The sequence below is a fragment of the Haliotis cracherodii genome, unplaced genomic scaffold (genome assembly GCF_022045235.1).
Source record: "Haliotis cracherodii isolate W230 unplaced genomic scaffold, xgHalCrac1.p SCAF_15, whole genome shotgun sequence".
In the NCBI taxonomy this organism is placed as follows: Eukaryota; Metazoa; Mollusca; class Gastropoda; order Lepetellida; family Haliotidae; genus Haliotis; species Haliotis cracherodii.
The window spans coordinates 14,039,422-14,060,781 of NW_027266270.1; the positions used below are offsets into that span (position 1 = coordinate 14,039,422).

General features: G+C 39.3%; 1 protein-coding gene across 2 annotated transcripts in view; it reads left to right on the forward strand.

The window, feature by feature from the left end:
• The window catches only part of LOC139462303 (ephrin-A2-like), a 343,146-nt gene that overhangs the window by 283,314 nt on the left and 38,472 nt on the right, over positions 1-21,360 (forward strand). Inside the window, exon 1 of one of the 2 annotated variants that reach the window (XM_071243929.1) lies at positions 569-882. The exons of the other annotated variant lie outside the window; for it this stretch is intronic. Within the exon in view, the coding sequence (XP_071100030.1) occupies positions 728-882 (155 nt within the window). The 5' untranslated portion in view covers positions 569-727. Of the gene's footprint in view, positions 1-568; positions 883-21,360 lie in introns of those variants that run through there. 2 annotated transcript variants of the gene reach the window in all.

A 21,360-nucleotide genomic window follows, 5' to 3' on the forward strand; every position in this document is an offset into this window, starting at 1 on the left:
GAGGCAGAAATTGTTCCGTGTATATACAAAACAATAAGCACGATGTCGAACACCGCTTACAAACACACAAGACCTAAAGAAACGAACAGAGCAGCGTTAACATTTACCGCCGCATAGGCAATATTACTGCCAAAGAGCAATAGGAACCGCGTCATTGTACTTAGCATCTTCTACCCGCAAGGCCAAGTTTACATCTCATCAGAAAAGGCTGTACCACTTAACTAGACAAAAGTTTATCAAAACAAAAACAACGTAAATAAAGACTACAGGCATTGAAATGAACAGCTAACTATCAATGCATGACCGAACTTTAGTATAGAATCGAACGCATCACGTGGTCGGTTGTAAGTAGCAAACATGTTATCAAAATGGACCAATTGATTTCTCTGCTGGTATAATACATATTGGATGGGCATGGCTATATTGTAGTCTTATCGCCACACCGCGCTAATCCACGACCAATAACTACAGCAGCCACCATCCTCTCAACCCGAACGGCGCCCCACGTGTTGTGTTTGGTCACGTGACGAGTCTATTTCTGTTGTCGATTGCACATTGATCGCTCAGTGAGAGAAGTGTGTAGCTAGCGAGCGGTGAGAGCGAGCGCCCGTCAGATCAGCGTTAACGCATCACAGTGGAGTACACTAGGAGTTTATATAGTACAACGGAGCACCTAACTCCGTGTTTATGCTGGATGGTACCTGTATAGCTCCGTGAGATCCTGAGCATGGGATTTGCTGACAGTATATCTACATTCGTACGAAGGATGCCTTGGTTTTTACAATATTATATCATCCTTATGCCATTGGCAATGTCCATGGTATCTGTGGTTGACAGTGGACGGAAACTACCCCCAATCCACTGGAACTCGACAAACTCAATGTAAGTTTTATTTCATGTTCGTTTCTGTGGATTACGTGGAAATGTGTGGAATCTGTGTTGTGTATTTCGCTTTGACAGGAAAGTGTTGTATATTTCAATGGTCGTCTTGTGTTGAAGCGGGTAGGTAGGTACACAATGTCGTGTACCCGGGATGGGAGGGCCATAAACTCAGGTTAATGTCCATTGCTGTACCCAGAAACCTGTTGATGGCTACCGCCCGGTGAATACTTGTCATAAAAGGGTTATTACATGTCACGATTTTCACGTGCTTCCTAAAATCTAGGCGCGAGTACCTGCCAGGGGGAATGTTGTCAATCTCAATCCATCAACACCGTACCGCCGCTGTCTTTCCAACAATAACCTTTCTTGTATATTTCATAGGAAGCCTTGTATATTTCAAATGTCAAAGGGTATATCACGTCCGTTGTTTATTGTTAGTTGTATAAAGTGTGTGGTGATCAATTAATCGCTTATTTAGTTGTCAAAACAATGCGTTTTATAACTGGTTTAATCGATCCAAAATCCAAACGGATGTTTTTAAATTGGAATTTCCGTCTTGTATATAAAGTCAAATATCGACCATGTCCCCATTACGTGAAGATAACAATGTTATATAACACAAACAGTAGCTATCAGAAAAGGACACTATGTATGAGATGCGCTTCGTCTCTCAGATAAGATCAGAACATCAAAATGTACAACACTGTATGTATGTATCTCCTAAGGCCATAACGTGTGTATATCACATTTTGTCGATTTCATGTACATTTCTCTAAATTTATTTTCTCACGAATAGGCTGGTGGAGTGAAGATAAGGCAGTCTGAGTTATGGATTGTTTCGTTTCAGGTTAATCCCCCAGCGAAACATTTGCTCTAAGTTATGCCTTTCCAAGACATTTATTTTTCTAATGTTTTTACCCGATGTTTGGGTGTTAGGTTGGAGCGCGTGTTTTGGGGGGTCACTGGAATGTGCGCAAGCACTTCGTGGCCTGTGACACATAACAATAAGAGTCTTATGGGCAAGGCCAGTTTTGAATAATATTTGTAATGAAACTTCAAGACAATGGCTTATTAGTCCCGAAACCCATTGGCGCCGCTATTCCCAAAGGCAGAGGCAAAAGTAAAACACTGTATTGTTTCCTCCACAACATTAGCGTGAAAAGCCAGCTGAATGCTCCTGCCTAGATCGTGTTTCCAGCTCCTAACTCTAAAATCATTTAGATTCGGCTACAACTGCCCCTCGACATCAAGATCATATCAACCATGCTTAACTTCGTTTAATAGGTTTGGCGTTGCACTGTGAAATTAAAAACAAAAAATATCCAAACATTGTATAAATTCATATTGTTTGTTCACTAAACATTTCCTTTTCAAGACGTAAGTTATATTTTCGATGTCACATAATGGCGTATATCACATTTCGTAGTGGCGTAACAGTGACTAAGCGCTCATGTCAAGCAGAGAGTGACATTGACAATTGTCTATTGCAAACATTAATCAAAGTTTATAGGTGATCTATCAGAAACGGGAGACAGGCAGGGCGAGGTATGTCCCCGACAGGTGCAAACACCCACACGGGCGAAGAGGTCGGGACAACACTATACCCCTACAACGGAGTTCAGCATCCCTACCCGAAATTGACAAAGACAGCCCATGTCTATGGCTGGGTCCACGGGGAGGTTAATAACATGGCTGGTTGAGATTTCAGCTTTGAGTTGTCCGCAGAAAGTGATAATTTCTACTTGGACCGGGAGTTGCCTGATAGCACCCCGTGAATGTTTCCGATGGGTGTCCCTTTCGCCCCTGGCACAGGAATTAATTCACTGGATCACAGGACCCCAAGTAGCCTGGGGTTATTTCAAACAAAATTACATCTTCAACTTGTACAAGGACGATAATAGGCCATGCGATACGACAATAATTGACCCCATCTTTTTGTTTTACGTGCGAAAATTGCTTAGGCTTATGTGACGAGAAATCGTGGACATAGATTTTGATGACACACTTCAAAGGAAGTTGAGATTTATCTAGTTGTATCGTTGCTAGGGGTGACTGAGCGTCATGAAAACTTTATATCAAGGATTCTTTTCTCTGCTTGAATAGGGTAAGCGTCCATGGGTTTCATTCGTCGGTCAGTTTGGCAGCTTTGTAAACACGACTGAGGTGTCGTTTTGTTCCGATTGTCTTAGGGATTTAGCTCGGTTTACTTCAAGGGAAATGCATTTGTTGAGATAAACACTATAATGCCTTGAATTATTTGGAGAGAGGAGGAATGTTACCGATTCAGACTCGCACATTTTCACATTGGCTTTGGTTCAAGGTCCTTGGCTTAAAATTCTTTCAACGTAACCATTGACTAAGAATGTGACGTGGAAAATCATTTAAAAACTAAATCATCAAAATAAATTAAATTGAAATCGCCGTAAATCAAGCCCTTGTAATTTGATCTTACAAACCGGCGACACGACTGCCGTCACAAACACGGAAATACAAGGGAAATACTTTTCCTTGGTGAAAATTATTTTCTGTCGGAATTCACTTCGTTTGTCGTGTGGATTTCAACACACAACTTAAATTATTATTGTGGCATGTGCGGAATGCGAGTACACTCGGTGTTCTATATCGGTTGTCTATCCAGTGTCTGTTTCGTGACTACGGTCACTGCAGACCGTAAGAGCGTGCGACAGACATGCCTGTCTAAACGTTACCCGTGACACACGAGAGCTCCCAGCTCCTGTCAATTGCAAATACATTTCTGAATAGACAAGATTTCTAAAACTGTTCGAGGCCGTGAAAGCCAGTTTGACGGAATTTATAACTAGTGTTATGTGCGTCTGTCTTCATTGCGGGATAGAGGGTAAGGACACACTGAAAGGACTTGTAAAATTACCTAAATTCGTTTTCATGTTATGTCAATAACATGTCAATTTCACTGAAACCTTGATGAAAACGGGGCCTGTTTCTCGTAAGCTCTGGGGGCGTATGGTTGCAGATAACATTATCAAAGAGAGTATGTAGTTCGTTGCTGGGCATAATCAATGTGTTTCATACATTGGCTGTCTTGTCATGAGAAATTCATGAGCCATGGATGTAAATAAGAAATCTATTCAATTCTGAAACAACTAAAGTACACATTGAAAACTCCCAAACATAAAGGTCAATAGATTTTGACAATGGAATAGAATATATAGTTATATATTCAAACTTAAAATGATATTGACAAATCAGGGATTTGAAAAATCAATTATTTCGTACCAATGTAACAATTAACAAATAACATGTATAAAACAAACAGCATGTCATTCTGCCAGGGCTAATTAGTCTAATGTCAATAATCTCAAGAACAGGCCTTAATACAGAGGATTAGTGATTAGTCTCTTGCTCTGTAATTGGCATTAAAGGATTTTCAAATGTTGCCAATTTCGAGCCACTTCCTGACATGGATCAATATTTTGAAGCTGACCAGACCTGCTACTGACCACCACTCAGGCATTGTGTGGTAATTGTCCACATTGAAACACTGTCAAGAACAGAGACTAATATTTAGTCTGTCCTTTGTTTTAGCGTTGAATGCCATTGGTATCAACAACATGCTTAACACAGTAACTTGTTTAAAACTAACAGTTAACATAGAAAAACAGCTTACTGGGATTATAGATTTTTAATCCCTCCAAAGGTTCCTGTTTGTTTTGGTTGGTACTTATTGTCTTGGACATGTTTATTTTTGTTTACGAATATAAATATTGAGGTATTTGTTTGCCTTAAGAAATAGAGACTACAACCTAAAAGTCATTTGTAAAGCGTGCTGTTTTTTAAATTTCCAAATATTATAAAATTTTGATGTAGATCTATCGTGCTATTATCTTTATTGTGAAAACAGATAATCCTTTGAATTATAAACAAGAAAGGAAGTTGAAATGATTCCCCATCAAGGGTATAGGTTTCATTTAGTAGAAGTTGTTTATTGTGAAAGCTCTGGGGTGTGGACCGAGTGTGTTCCAAGGTCCTAAGTAAACACTCCCAGACCACTGGTCAAACTCCCGGCCTTTGCAAACCCCAAGTGTATCTACCCCAATCATATTTGCTGACGGTTTGAATGGAATCGAAAATCTCAAGATTTCATAAATTCTTCTCCCCTATTGTAAAACCACAGTTAAATTTCCCCCGTTTTTGTCAACATTTGTTTAGTAGTGTGTACCTGACCTGGTGTTGGGGCTGAATTGTGAGCCCTTTGAAAATAATTATTTCCGTATGTCTTGATAAGGAGCGTGATGTAATTAGGCGTTGTCAACATCGCGTAACCTCGAAGATGTCTAAGTTTGTTGAAATTCAGGGCATGTCTGTCTCGCACATCAGTCTCCTAAACAAGCCTCTCCATCTCAATCCCAGATCAAATACACTAATTGAAACAAGAGAGAGCAAGCCGGTTGTAAAAGAAACGATAGCTGAAAAAAAAACAGATTTTTTTCTTCCATCAATGTTTGAATTTCTTGAAGAGATTATATAATCTTCCTTAGCCCAGGAAGTGCAAATATATTATCTAATCCATTGTCTTGGTCGGGAGATGATGTCAGGTTAGAAATTGACAACTGATATTGACGAGTCACCATCAAGGCCTGTCAACTTCTTAAGTGTAATAGACGTCAATTAAGAAGTTAATGGTCTTTAGTTTTAAGTTATAGACATACTTGTTATTATAATGATGGCGAAACTGACATTAATTATATACATTTCATAATGATAATGGGTCTCTTAGATCTTCCTAGTTTGGTAATTTTTGAAATCTTTCTCTCAGGGTGTGTGTGATTAACCTGTTATTATTTGTGTTCTTAATGATATTATGACTAAGATCTTCCTCATAAGTTAGCTTTCAGGGTTTTGAAATCTCTGTCTCGGTATGATTTACCTGTTATTATTTTATGTTCTTAATGATGTGTTTTTAATATCTTCCTCTTCAGTTCACCTTCAGTCTTTTGAAGTAATCCTCTCAGGGTATAATTAACCTGTTGTAATGTTCTTGTTTAATTATTTTTGTAATGTTTAAACCGAAAGCTCAACACACCTTTGGGTGGCCGTGTAGAATAAGCTCATTTCATATCATGTTAATTTTGAAATGTACCAGTCTGAGCCAAGGTATACAATGACAGTAATTATGAAGCATGATTCATGTTCTTTCTTGTAGCAGGTTTTGCCAGCAGAGATAATATTTTTGTAATTTTCAGGGTCCCAGCCACAAAATGTAGCCAATACAAACCACTGTATAGCCATGACCTCAAGCACAAGCCATTTACCCCAGTGATTGGCGTTTGTGAAAGCGCTAGATATCATTTCGGCATGATAGTGTGAGCCAGGGGGATCCCACCATGTGTGCTATGCATCAACCTTGTTTATACCTCTTGCAGAAACTCTTAGATTCACATAGTTTTTCAGACGCCTTACTGGTTTGTCGCTAGGATGATTTTCAGTCTTGATAGCCCTGTTTTCTTGTAAACTGCTTCGATTCTTGCCCAATATGAGGACGATATCATCGGAGGGCTGACGAACATATTGTGGATTTTCGTTTAGTGGATACATTTAACCCTGCTTTTTTCAACTTTGTCAGCAGCGAATCAGCATCCCCATAAGACTCAGCTTAATTCACATTTCCTGGTGGTCCTTATGCGTGAACCAAATGGGGATGTGCTTCTATACCGTTCCATGATTTCAGCAAAGCGCTGATTTCGCTGGTAGATTATGTGTAAGCATTTTGCAAAGTCGGCTAATTTTTACTGATCCACATCAGATGTGTTTTAAATACGAAACTGTTTTTATGGTTGAAATGCATGTGTGTACTTAACTCGGACGGTGTCATGACGTTTATGTTGTTTTCGGGAAGGATATTTGGTTTACTAGTCTATGAGTATGGATTGTGTCGATTAAGAAAACAGTTTTCACCAATGAAGACTCATAAAATGCCTGTTGAGTCGATGTAGCTTTGAAATGAAACGGTTGTTGGCTGAATGTAGCGGAAAAACGGCATCCAAATGTGTCAAGCATCTTGACCTATTGCTCTTCTGCTCCTGCACCAATGTTTTTGAGCTTTTCAACAAAACGCCAAATCGCTGAGAAATTTACAGCATTCTCGAAGGCACTGCTATCAAGTGCTACTGCCCGCGTGCAAACAAAGGCAAGGGATCCCCAGCACAGGAGCAGGGTGTTTGCACAGAGAGATGTGCAAATTTCCTCTGCAGATTGCGTAGATAGGCACATGCACTTTGGTGTTTAGGTTTCAAGACCAAGTTATCGTAAGCCTTCTAACGACTGACACCACGAGGACCTGGGGAATGTGTTTTTATGTCTGAAAACGTAGGCAAACTTACCAAGCTGTCAGGAAGCACTATATAACATGTGTGTATTGACATGCATCAATTTCGCTAAGCGTGACGTCAATTTCAGTGTGGTCGATTTCATTTTTTGCTTCCTGTCTTTTAATATGCCTTTATGGCTAATGTTTTGAAGTTATGTTATGAATTGTAACATAGGCACTAACAAATATGATGGCAAATATGCAGTCTTCAGGCAGGTGAGTCATATTTGGCTCTGCAAACACAGGCATTGTGACCAACCTTTTATCATTTTCAATAATTTGACATCCTGTCTGGTCAAGTAATGCCATGTATTTGGAAAAATTGTGAAAGCAAATCTCTCAAATCCCAGTTCAAACATGAAGCCTGATTTCTCTTGTTGTTAAGTGGTGACATAATTGTAAAGTGATACTCGTCTGAATCTTCACTTAGACTGGTGTCACGGAGCAATACTAAGTGCCACACCATCACAGGGCACCTGTCACAGATCTGTGGACATACATGACAACTGCGAAATCAACGCCACTTGCGTCAATTTCGCTCGTCACATCCTGCATGCGCCATCAGACTCAGGCCATAGTTTGAATGTATTTGTTATGTAATTGTCTTTTCCTCAATTTCTAATCATTCCCACTTCATTTAATTTAATGTGGTGAAAATCGCAACAAAGGGCTTTTGTCTAGGATATTAAGCGTTTTCACAAAAGAAATTTCTCCTTTATGTTCTGGCATAAAATGGCTGTAAAGTTCATAATTGCTAAAGCTGTCACTTTTAGCATGATAAATGTTGGAATGTTATGTCAAACATGTTTCAGAAACTTTTTAACCGAGGAATACGGAATACACCCTTCGCAAGCCAATTACTTCTAAAACTTCACTTGTCATGTTGTGTCTTTGGGAAAAGGTTTTCTTAAGTTCACGCCAAAGACCACGGTAGGCAAAATGTTCAAGAAAAATATTTAAACGACAGAGTTAAATTTGAACAAAAGCTCTGTGTTGCATTTTCTCCATGTAGGCTGATAGTGCTGGACGTTAGCGTTAAATATTTGTGCGGAATTAGTTGTGGCCGATGGTGTTTATACTATAGGTTCCATCAAGGAGCAAATCCCATGTCGTCTTAGGACCAAAGTGAAGAAAATTGGTTTGAGAGAAACCAACACACGAGAGCCAGCAAAGCAGTGTTAAGCCAGGTATTGGGGCCACGAGAGGGGGAGGGTGGGGCATGGACGTGGACTGGATGACCGGTGGTCCAAATCCCCCCATGAGAATTGCTTTGCGAAAATAAGTTGGAATTTTTCAATTGAGGAAGAATTTTGAGTCTTATTTTATGTTTACAATCAAATCTGACATTTCTTGGAATTAGCTGCCATATGAAATAATGGTATTGTTGCCTCATCTTTTAATGGCACTGGTTTAATGAGGAGCTGCAGCAGCTGTGATATCTCTATACTGACACTGTTTTGTAAGCACAGCGTAGTTATCAAGGTCTTGTGTTATTCTGACAAGATCCACAGACTCGCCCTTCTGATGATCCTTCCGTTGTATGATCCTTCCGTCATATGATCCTTCTCTTGTATGATCCTTCCGTCATATGATCCTTCTGTTATGTGATCCTTCTGTTGTATGATCCTTCCGTCATATGATCCTTCTGTTATATGACATGAGTAAGCGTTTTCACATGTCAGTATATTTCCTGGCACAATAGACAATATGTGATTGATGCAAGATAGACGTCAAATGCTAGAGACAGGTGTTACGTCATGGGGATATCGCAGCCTGACACTGAGACCAGGCTCCCCAACTTACAACACCGTTGTTGTAGCAGATAAAAGTTACTGCATGAAATTTAAATGAATTATGTTGTGATGAAATTGATTGCTTTCAAATTGGTATCGTTGTAGCACAAACCTGTCGTTAAAAGTGTATGAAAGATAGGCCTGATTTGCTAATATGTCTCCAGTGCTAGTGCAGTTGACCTCGGGGTCTGGCAATTGACATAGATTATCCCTGTGAGTATCTATCCGACTGTTTTGACATACAATATGACAGGTGATAGATTTTAGGGGCCACTCACGAGAGAACCGACTCAATTTCTCAAATCCCAATACACACATGCTTGACAAGATTTATGCTTGTAGCCAGCCATATGTTTTTATACAGTGAAAACAATTACACTTTGGTCCCAGAAAATTCCAATTTGAATCGCAAAGACCATGGTTGATGTACATTTCGGAAACAAGTTGTGGCAAGTGCGAATGTAATGAATAGGACCATTTGCTCCATCCATCTTAGGATTAGATATTCAAATTCATCTTTATTTCCCAGCATTGGTCGTTTAAAAGTCACAGATATCGAGACAAGCGAAGTGATGCATCATCATTCCATGTGATCAGGAAGCAAATATTGAGGGATGCCCGTCCCTCAGTGGCCATTGCAGACACCAGATCCTTTACTGTCAATTAGAACCTGTTAACATTGAAATTTACAATTGAAATTAACATGGGTCCATTTTACTGTCAGTCAGTCTCGAAGTGCCACGTTAGGGCCAATCTGTCCCTGCCACCATCACCCCTGACAAGCCCACCTCGGCATCCCTGGGGCAATAGGTCTGGCATTGCAAAATATTTTTCCTGAGCAATTTGTTAGAGCCTGTTTAGCAACTTACACTATTGTCCTGTTGTCAATGTCAATCTTGACCACTAGGTTAGAGAGGGATTACCTTGTACATACCACTTCCAGGCTGTAATGTACGTTCATTCATCCAATAAACCCTCCGTTGTGGTTGATAGATGGCAGACAATGGAGCCCTCTTCCAAGAACTTATTCCAAATAAAAACTCTTCAGTGTATGTTAATTTTGTTGAAAAACTTTAATTTGGATCAAGTTCAACTGAATAACTTTTATTTTTGTAGAGGTTGTGTTTGTTGGTCTCTGTATGCTCCCCCCTCTCGTGTCCCCCCCCCCCCTTCCATGTCCCCACTGCCTCCCCCTTCCAGCCAAACTCCGTACCTCTCTCCATCCACCCTTTTCTCAATGCTATTATTCCTCCCCACAGAGAGAGAGACTCACACACATGCACACGCTTTTAAAGTGCAATAATCTTGAATGCGACGTTAAACACCATTTCACCTCACTTCACCTCACCAGTTCATAAATGTGTGGCAATTCGTTTCAACTACATAAACCATCGAATAACCATTTCATTTTTTGTTTCTGGGGTACAGCAGTGGTTAAAACAATCCATTGCTGGAATATCGCTAAAAGCGGCGTAAAACCATACTCACTCTCTCAAAAGAGTATCTCTAAAAGTATCAAATGTATAATATGTATGCATAATACATGTTTATGAAATTGTAAGGTGCACACATTTTCTGTGTTGTTGAAGTTGAGGAGTTCATTTCAACAGTAACTCTCCTTTTGACTTTAGGTATCATTATACACTTGAAATGTGGTGTTGTGCATTTCAACCCAGGTTACAACTGATGAGCAATTAACGAGTAAGTAATACTACAATCAACACTGGGTGCTGAAACAATGACAGTTATACTAGGGCACCCTAATGGGCAGATACACCACGGCACATTTAGTCTCATTATCTGCATCATTTACAAGATGCTGTAAGAGGGGAGTAATCTGTAGACCCATGAACAAGTACCTGTTACATGGGACAGACATTTATTACCCTGTCCGAGGGAGACCATTAGCTTTTGACCATTGGTCAGTCAGGGCCTGTAGATGGCCATAAACTAGTTACAGGATCTGAAGTAATCACAGATAAGAGCTCTTTCTGTCATAATATCCATCAATGTCATGTGAGGGGGGAATTAAGACCACATGTCACAAGAGATCATTTTGAAATGAAGTGAAATTGACATGATAAGTCTTGTAGCATTTACATTCTTTGGATTTGTTAACAAAGCCGTTTTCATTTCCATTCCTGAAATATAACATTTCTATATCTGATGTTACTGTCATAAATATAAGCTATATTTGCTTTCTGGATAAAGTAAGTTTTAATCAAAGCCATATCCGTTATTGAAATATGATATTAATTGTTAACTGTGACGTTAAATATATGTAATGTTTGCTGCTTTAAAAACAGAACTTTTTAATTAAGCCATTTCCATAGATGAACTATGATATCTAATATTACAGGTATTAAATATATCCAATATTAACTTCCTTGTAGCATAACACTTTTTTTATTTTCAACCTTTCCAATGAATACGAAACTTTTCATATCAATTCCTTGTTGAAATGATGTTGATCAAAGGTCTGGTATTAATCAAGAAATCTACAAGTGAAATGTACATGTTTCTTGTGTAAACAAAATAAGGAGGTTGTCAAAACAATGAGGTTAGGACGAGATAATGGAGATACAATGTTGAGAGATATGGGAAGGGATTATGTTATCCATCAACACAATGGTCAAGCATGCAGGGGTCAGTCTTGACCAGGCATGACACAATCTGTTGTGTCAACACCTACTCAAGATGATGTAACACTAATAGGATTAGTGTCTGGCCTGTTAGGAACATACTCATTGTCTTGTTATTTCAACATGGAAATTGACAAAAGCTTAATGGTGTTGGTTTTTCCATCCACACTACATCTCAGGCTAACAAGTCAAGGACAGCATTGATTGACAGGTCATCCCTTGGCCAATTAAGTCAGTTGCGTGGTGACCATAGATGCATATAGAGCTGTCATCTTAAGGAGGTCATGGGGACCAGCTGTTGGTGCAATCAATCAGGAAATAGTGATGTATATTATTGATGTATTATATTCATTAGTAGTCATGGTTAATGAATGTTTATGTATCCAATAAATTTTTATTGCATAGATTTGTACGAAGAGTGGCGTATAGGAGATGGACTGAAATAATACATTGATTTTATGCAAGCCTTTTATTATGATATTTTAAGAAGAATAAAACAATTCTGTTTATGGTTGTAAAAGTTCAAAGAGAGTCATGAGAAGGCTGTCTTGGAGGCGTTGTATATTACAGGTGAACATGGCCTCTATTGTGACGAAAATGTGCACTTTCCCACAAGAAGAACTCTATTACTTCGAGGGTGATATTAACGTGTCCTGTAGACTAATCACGTCACTTTATCTTCTAAAAAATCAATGAAATAACTTGGTAAACTTGGAACAAGAAGAATGTTCCTATCAACATAGTAGTCATATCGCAGGAGTAACGGACATATTGGTATGATAGGTATGAGATATGCTTTCATCTCCTGGCATGGCATGGATCCCTGTTAGGGTGTTGGGACGGATCCCGGGGAGATGAAATTGACTGAAATGGAACGCTTGGGAACAATCTTTGTAATATTATTACCAGTTTAATGAAATACTGATTAAGTTGTTAATGAATGCCAACGCAAAATGATTTTGAAATAGACGCTGAAATCTCAACAAAATTGCATTGAAAAATGAGGTATTTGTATGAAAACCTAATTATATTTTCATCCTCTGATTGTGCAAGAATTTGAATTTAATCCACTTGAAACTTTGGAATGTTGCTAATAGTTTGATAGAAATTTTGGACCCCCCAAGATCATAATTGCAGTTTTTAGCTGATCATCATAATTAGGTCTGTCAAATTTGAAAATGACAATATTTAGCAAACTGGCTTGATTGGATGAGGTTTGTCGACCCTATTAGCTAGCTCGATGCTTTCAGTAAGCTCCCCTTTTGGATCTTTGGATGTAATTTGTTCCCAATTAGCTGCCTGAAATTCATGTGTATTACATCATCAGGGGTTGGGACCTATTTCACAAATTAACCAAGTCGTCATGAACAAAACTTCCGCCTCCCATCATTTGCGTTTCTATGGTAACTGTTTTGTATTGAAAAATTGATTTGTAATTAAATTCAGGGCCCTTTGTTGAATTTGAGGACATGGGAAATGTTTTGTCATTGTGCCAGCCAAAAAAATCAATTGATACAATACAGACCAACATATGTTTCCATGAGGTTCACGTCCATTTCAAATGCTAATTTCAAGCTTTATTATTGCTGTTGACATAAGTCGTACATTTCCACCGTCACTACATATCATATTTCAAATCTACGTTGCTATTATCAGTTTCATGTTAACAACAAGGTCGTTGATTACAACCCAAATTTCACCACGGCTTCAGTACCTGAAATGTACACTTAAAATAGCTATTTCATGTTGACGAATGCCTCTCAAAACATGGTAAATGATATTTAAGTCATGAATAATAATGACTTTACCTTAACATCAACCTCTTATTTCACATTGTTGAAAACAGTCAAATCGTCAAACAAAGGTGAAGGCAGACTTAACAAGGCGAAACTCATTGAGATAAGAGCAGGAGGCAGTTTTCACCCCCAGAACCTTGGTCTTAATGACATTATTGACCCCTAGAGTGCTACCCCCTTTCAACAGGGGATTTAAATAGGTGTTTTGACCCCTAGGGGTGTGAAAAGCAAGTGTAGCACTAGGGTCCACTTTGGGGAAAACATGTCTTCACTCTTGAAATCCTTGAGATGTCGGAAAAGGAAGGAAACAATCGGAAACATACGATGGACTCGTCATGTACATTACAAACCTGACGCCCCAGGGCATGTAGTTCGGCCTGACCACTCTCCTGTTTTCTTAACTCGTACATATCTAGTTTAGAGTGTAAACACTCTGGTTGATGGAATCGAAAATACAGAGGTTGACAGGGTTGATGTTCAACCGATCTTGCTTTGAAAAGATAAAAGTACTTAATTTCTTTTGTGTTGGCTTTTGTAACACTGTCAGGCAAATGCTTTTGTAAGTGTTTGATATGTACAAGTGGTGGGAAAGGCATTGGCAGGTTTCTGCAGCATGTGGATTTCGGTGTGAAATGTGCGAGTGATGTACAGATAGTGCCTTGATATTTACATGCAATATACACAATATCGCACCAGCTGATCGGATGATAACCAACTGCGGTAAGGGTGTATATGTGAAATGTGCGAGGTGTGCTCGTACCGGTGTGATATTGACAACATGCATGTTTGTTTTCAAACAATTTTCAGCACAGCTGTTGAGAGGTGTGTGTCAGCTTTGAAAGGTGTGGGGTCAGCTCTGAGAGGTGGTGGGTCAGTTTCCCTCTGGTCAACAAGGACGCACCCAAATTTAAGGTCATGGCCCTGGAGATTTGTCTATGTATTGGCCCATACAGGGATATAGTCGTGCAATATAAAGTATTTCAAGGCATGCACTGGTGGAATATTGCCTACAATGAATGTCAGGGTGCAGAGTTGATTGAAAGTCTGTATTGAGATGAAAATGTGAGATATTACAATTTTAATCCCAAGTTCAAATTGTGTTCTTCATAACCCATGGATTTTTATTTGAATCATGGAATGAAAAGTTCTGTCATAGATATTTGTGTATTAGCTCTGATGATGTTGTGAGCTTCTGGTAGCTTATGAATAATTTGTAGCTGATGAAATGTTTCTTGTGTTAAATGTAAGTAAGAAAATTTGTGTAACTTATTGTCGACTTGACCTAAAAGATTTTGTATTTTCTTGTACCAGGGGTAATTGCTTCAGTGCGTCTGGAGATGTTAATTTCTCCTGATTAGGGAGATTGTATTTCCATTTTCATCCCCTTGGACGTTTCAGAAGAAATTATTTTTTCAAGGAATGGCGATTCCTGCTGTAATTACCCAGCGTTGGGCTTGTCAGCTATGGACGAGGGCCGACTTTTCCGGTTAACTTGGCCACAACGGCTCTTGGTTTCGTCTCGAAAGAAAATTCTTTTCGGTCTCGCCCCTTGCCAGCAATGATCATACCCATTGGAAAATAGAGATGTTCTTGTGAAAAAAGTGTTAATATGAATTGACAGGTCTGCACTTTTTCCTTTGCGTCACCCCATCCAAACCAGCTGGCTCGTCTGAGTCATGCGACTCGCAGTAAAAAGTCCTTCAAAATGGTCGACACTGGCTGAAATCAAATTAATTCCGTATTCAAAGATGTCTTGTACAGACTGCCCCGTTCTGTTCACCTGCTTACATCCAATTAAACTACAGCCCCGCCCGAATTTCTCCTACTGGTCTTGAAAGTTGAAGGATTCCGACCAATTTTCGTCTTTTGATGGACACGAAGGAACCTGTCATTACATTTGGATTGATAACTTGCGTCTCAGTAGGGAGTACCGATTTTATCAGGCCACATTATCCAAGAAGCAATGCATTCCTTTATACGGAACTCAAGAGGAAGGGGTCGGGAGGGGGGTGAAGGCCATTATTAGGGGAGGGGTTGGGGTGAAAATTTCAGGCAAATTTAAACATGATCCGAACATTATTTCCCGATATCTTCAAATGTTGTCTTACAAAGATCTTGAATTTCCGATTTAACTATTTCTTGTCAAGGGGTGGACACGATGCCAGATTCTTTGAAATTCAACACTCATGGAGTCTGAAATGGAATATCATTTTCATTCAAATATTAACTCTCTGACCTCTAGTTGTAGAGGGGTAGCCCTGGGGTGTAGGGTTGGTGGGGTATTCTAAGCCTGTTTTATCCCTTTCAGCCCCCCAAAAGCCTTATCAATACCCCTATTAACTGCCATCCTTGACAAGGTGGCCATGCTTGAATCCAGGGTGGACTATAGGGTTGTGAAGACAACTCGGGTTACTCCAGTGAGACGAGATGTCCCTGATCAAGGCTATAAATTCTGGTGACCTTTTGTGGAAAGATGACCTTTATGTTCATGCAGCCCCTGGGCATGTTCCCGACAGGGAACAGTCGTCAAGGGCAGTGGGTACTCCTGAACCATTGTTTCTCTACAGGATCATCATTTCTGTTAAGTCTGAAAATTAATGAAGACGAACTGTGAGAGCTTGGACCATGATGGACGGGAACCGGTAGCTACTGACACGGGTCATGAATTGCTGGCCCCAGTTTTTGTGAAAACCTTTGTGTGAAGACCCAAAGGTCTAATGGAATTATTCTTGTCTTCGGACAAAATGCGTCCAAAGCAGGTCTTGGTTAGGAAGAATTCTCCTCATGTGGTTCATTACAGCTCCCTAACAATTTCATTTGCTTTGCACAAGTGGGTATAGCTCTCTAGAGAGCGAGGTAAAAATGAGATAGGGATTCAGTGTGAAGATTGGGTGAGTCATAGCCTTTGTTTCCTCTTTTATCAAAAGAGTTCTCGTTTGTCTCCGACTGCTGGTAAAGGGAGGTGTCGTGGCAGGGACATATGCTGTTGATATGACGTCGGAATCTGTCCCGGCGTGAGGAATGAATGGAGTTTATTTCAATACATTCCTGTCACTGGCAGGTCCCTGTTTAATTAGGCATTTAAAATCAAAATTAAAGCTGATTGAATAAATGTTTATTTCAAGCAATTATAGATCCATTCGAAAAGTAATTTGAACAAATAATTAAAGATTTTATTAAAATGATATAAATCAATTAGCAAGTGATATCGGGACGTGCATTTCGGGATGTGTCAATCATTTGGCTATTGACATGAAGAGTAATTAGAAACATGAGCAGAAACGATATTGTTATTCCAGCAAATTGTTTCTTAAGGAACTGGTCAATCTCCAATGTTGACAGAATGTCATAAGGATATCAGTTCATCACTGGCGCTCAATTGACAAGACCAAACAATGTCTCCGGGACCACGTGAGAGGCACAGTTGCTGACACTGGCGACATCATCATGTGTTTAAAATGGATTAGCAGACTGGCATGGTTTCACATGGCCTTTGTTTGAACAAGAAATTTGCGAACATGATCATCCGGTAATGATGAAACTGTTATCTTTGGAAAAAAGGAAAATGTTGTTCACCAATATTATTAATTTGATTACAAGTCAATTTAAGGGGAACACAGTTCTGTTAAAACTGAAGAGCTTGGGAGAGCTAATGAACCATCAGGTCTGTCCACTACATTCCAACCCTGCAAATTAACGATGTTCAGTTTTGATAATTATTGCTCCCCATTTGCCCCACTGACCATAAAAAACAAACGCTGCATCAATTTTCCTTCCAATCAAACACATGGCACTTGGATCCTTAGTTCAGATTTTTACACAGGGTAACAGGTGATCGGCCATGACTTTTCATCCGATTATTTTCCCATCAGAGAAATGTTGGGGTCTCTCCAAGAGGAAGAGCATTAATAATTGGACACTGAATCAGATACCGTTTCGTTGATCAGATAAGTGAGCGGAGTTGAGAACTGGTGCCAAAATACCCACGCCCAAATTCGAAATCCATGTGTGTGTGGCGGCTCGGATTTTCATTGGTGTACGTCCACCACCTTCATGGAAGAATTGACGGAACAGACCAAAGTTTTCCAAGAACTGAATCCCCCAATAACCCAATGTACTTTTAATGTAGGTTTTACTGCTTTGCTTGGATAGGTTTCTTGCCACTATCATTAAGTGTTCAGTGGAAATTACAGCCTCCAGTCAAGTAATGTGGAAAGCCACCTTGGTAGGCTGTTTTTACGACCGATTTTATCGCCGAGAAATAACCCAGCATCCCAGCAAAGGTCCTAGCTCCGTATTACGGGGATTTCGATGGTATATATTTTCATTTTTTCCTAGTCCACTTCGATTTATGCGTCTGTGGTAATCACTTGTTTGCTATGCACTGTCAGACTTAAGCATTACTGCACAACCTGTCTTTGAAGACAGGAATTTATTCTCATCTGTTTGGCCATTCCAATTCTGGTCTCGGTGCTGGTACATTCCGACGCTTACAGGGTTGTAAGTAGAGTTAAACTTCCTGGAAATCAATCAAATCATATGGCAATGATATCATAAGAATTCTGGCCATTTTGCCGGCAAATCTCACAGCTATAGATAAATGGTAAACACAGTTTAAAAGAAAAATCTCATTGGCTGTTGTTCGAGACCGGGTTGAAAGCAGATTTGTTTTACAAAGATTTTCAAATATTTGGTCAAATGACTCTCAAATAGAAAATAATGGCCAGGTTACCCAATAAAGGTTTTGTAATCTGTTCAGCCTCAATTGCCGTGGCAACCAAGGTTACCGTGACGATGGCATCAAACATGGGCCTTATCTGTGATCTGTCTTACCTAGACGTGAGAGTTGGCTTACGGCCGCTTTTGTAAGTCCAGTAAACACCAGCAAGGACAAGTTTCAGCAGAAGATTTGTTTGAGATTCATTTTGAGTCAAGGTTCAGGTCATGGAAAGACTTTCGGGGCTCTACCCAGCATGCAACATTTTCATCAAATAAGACAACTGATCACTGCTAACTTTAACCTTTAAAATTTAAGTAAAGAAAGATGAGGTAATACAATCATACTTCTGCCTAAAGGTTTAAAGTAGGTACTTCCACGTTTTTATTTCGTAAATATTAATGCCAATGCTAGAGACAACCAGACTCGATTTTCCAACTGCACAGTTTCCATGTGAAAGGCAAAATAGTGGTAAAAATTATATAAAAGGTATCACTGATGAGATATTGTGAAAAGGGTAAGCATGTCCTGCCCGACCGATAGGCATCACCATGTGTTATAAAGTCAGTAAGTAGTCCCCCTGATTTTAAGTAAAGTTAGCGTAGGTTAAGATACTTTCTTATGGTAAACTTTCATTAGTTACTTTGTAAAGCAAATCAGTTTGATTAACTTCTGATAGCAGTGTGTCCGCCTACAGTATGCCCTTTCTCATTTTGAACGTAATTACTTGAGTAAGATGGTCTGTGTTCTAGAAAAGCGTTAACTGAGCCATCAGACAAAGTAATGAATTGAGACTCTTGATTGGAGGTTCTTATTGGAAGGTGAGATCAGCATAATTGGTTTCCCTGGAATGTAATGATCTGGATGCCGTTTTCCCAGAAGTCCAATGATAGGTCTTGGAACATCCGTTTGGGGAACTCCGGATTGGGGAACATCTGTATTGTAGAAGGAACCAGCACTGACTTTGATCCTGGAGCCCTGTCCCAGTGCACCAATCAGATTTCATCAAATCCCATTTCGACCAATCAAATGTCATCATTGCCAATTTGGACCAATCAGGAAAGAATCTCCCCAGCTGGTCACCAATCGCATTAATGGCAGATCCAGTGATTCAGAAGAGCTTGAAGTCCACAAGGGACGCTTACATTTCAAAAGTCAAAGTCCCTTTAATTTTTAGATAGGGGGAGACCCTTTTCTAATTGCAGGTTAGGGATCATCCCATAATAAAACCAGATGTTTGTGACTCAGGATCCTGCTATGGCAGCTGTGGTTTTTAAGATAATTGTTTTGTTAGGAGGATAACAAGTTTAGAAAATTTGGGTTAGGTGAAATCCTGTCTTTCTGATTAGGAATCTGATTTCAAATTTAAAGGTTGTTACTGGCATGAAATGGATGATGGCAAGTATGACACTGATGAAACAACATTTGGTCCTGGGACCGAATACGATGCACGTCTTTGTTTACATAGCTTACTTGTATACAGTTTCTAAAAATACAGCTCTTCTTCCCAATGATATCTTGTATGCTGAGAACAATATTCAAATTGAAAATAGTTGTTTTTTTAGGCTGAAACTAGACAAATAGCAATTAGAGAGGAAATTCTAGCCTGAATATTTGCCTTTGTGCAAATAGACTACGGCAGCTGTATAAGTTCTTTGTTCGTGGAGTGTTTTCAAAGAACACAAGAAATAAAAATTAAGAGATCCGGGGACGAATAGTGAAATAGGCGTGCTTCAGACGAGGGGTAGTTGTAACAGTGATGTATATCCCCGGACATCTCCGTCAGTGGCTGTCATGTCACATGTCACATGTCACAATCGCGGTCATGGTGGTCGCATGTCGTTGCCTCTATTCTTCAAGGTGCTATTTTCATACTAACTAATAATAATAGTTTTTAATTGCTAATGTGAAACATACACTGTGTATTTCAAAACTTATGTTAACTTATTACCCTTTGAAAAAACCCATACAAAATCATACTTCTGTCAATTTCAATTCAAACTTTGTCAGTATGAAATTGTGAATACCTATTTTTTAAGACATTTCCTCTGTACTTATTAACCCAAGTCTAGCACGATTTCTTCTTACATTTTATTTTTCCATCAAAATCCGATTTCATATTGACATTGCGTTTCTAAGGCCTGTTAACACATTCACGCCAATGTTGAAAATGCGTTGGGAGTTGTTGACAAACATGCCCACGTACCATCCACAGATTATCTGATGCCCAACTGCTGAAACTCAGTGTACAAACACATACAGCAAACAACGGCTCAACACGCACAACGCGACAAAAGTCCGGAATGTTTAATTCAGGATGGACAAGGCTTAATGTCCAGTGCATTATGAATGAAAAAGGACAGATAGCTTCAATATGAAAAAACATAGGTCATGGTGGTCATGTTGTAGGAGTCAGACAGTAAGCAGTTCCTGGTCATCAATATACAGAATCACCTGGCTTTGTCTTGACCTGGTGATGTTGTTGTATGATTATGACAATAAAGATGACACCGAAGGTCATTGAAGTGCATTTATATTTATTTTTTCAGCATTTCATATGTTTATAATCAATAATCTGTCCCTCGCCATGACTTGTTGAGAAATGTGCGAATATTTTTTAACCTGTGATTGTTTGCATTTTGTCTTGAGTTTGACTTCCACAATTTCAGTGCTCCTTGTAGAAGGAAGTGGCCATTTTTTCCCTATTTTGACCATCTTTGCCATTGATAGCCTACTGCTGTGGATTTGAACAAACCCCTTTTAAGCTGAATATGAATCTGAGTTGATGCATCAAATTCGCATTGACTTGAAGTAAGAACATTCTCTTTGTAATCTAAATAAATCTAGCCTTTATTCTGTGTTTGTCTATAGCTGGAGCAGTTTCCCTCGAGTGATCGAACGAGGACTCGAGTCAATAATGGTGTCCTGAGTCAGGGTCAAACAAAATATTTTTCAAAAAGACCAAATCGAGTTCAGTTTGGTCTGTTGCTTGTAAAGTTGCACACATGCATAAGAAGTGTTATTGAGTATCATGGAGGTTTAGGTATGCTCCATTGCTGTTTATGACGCCTGAATTCATCAATTATCCAAACCTTTTGGACAAGAAAGCTTCAAAGTTGTGTCTGAGTTTTTATCAGACTTTCCCTGCCTAATCTTCATGCGCTAAAAGCTATTGCAAGTGATT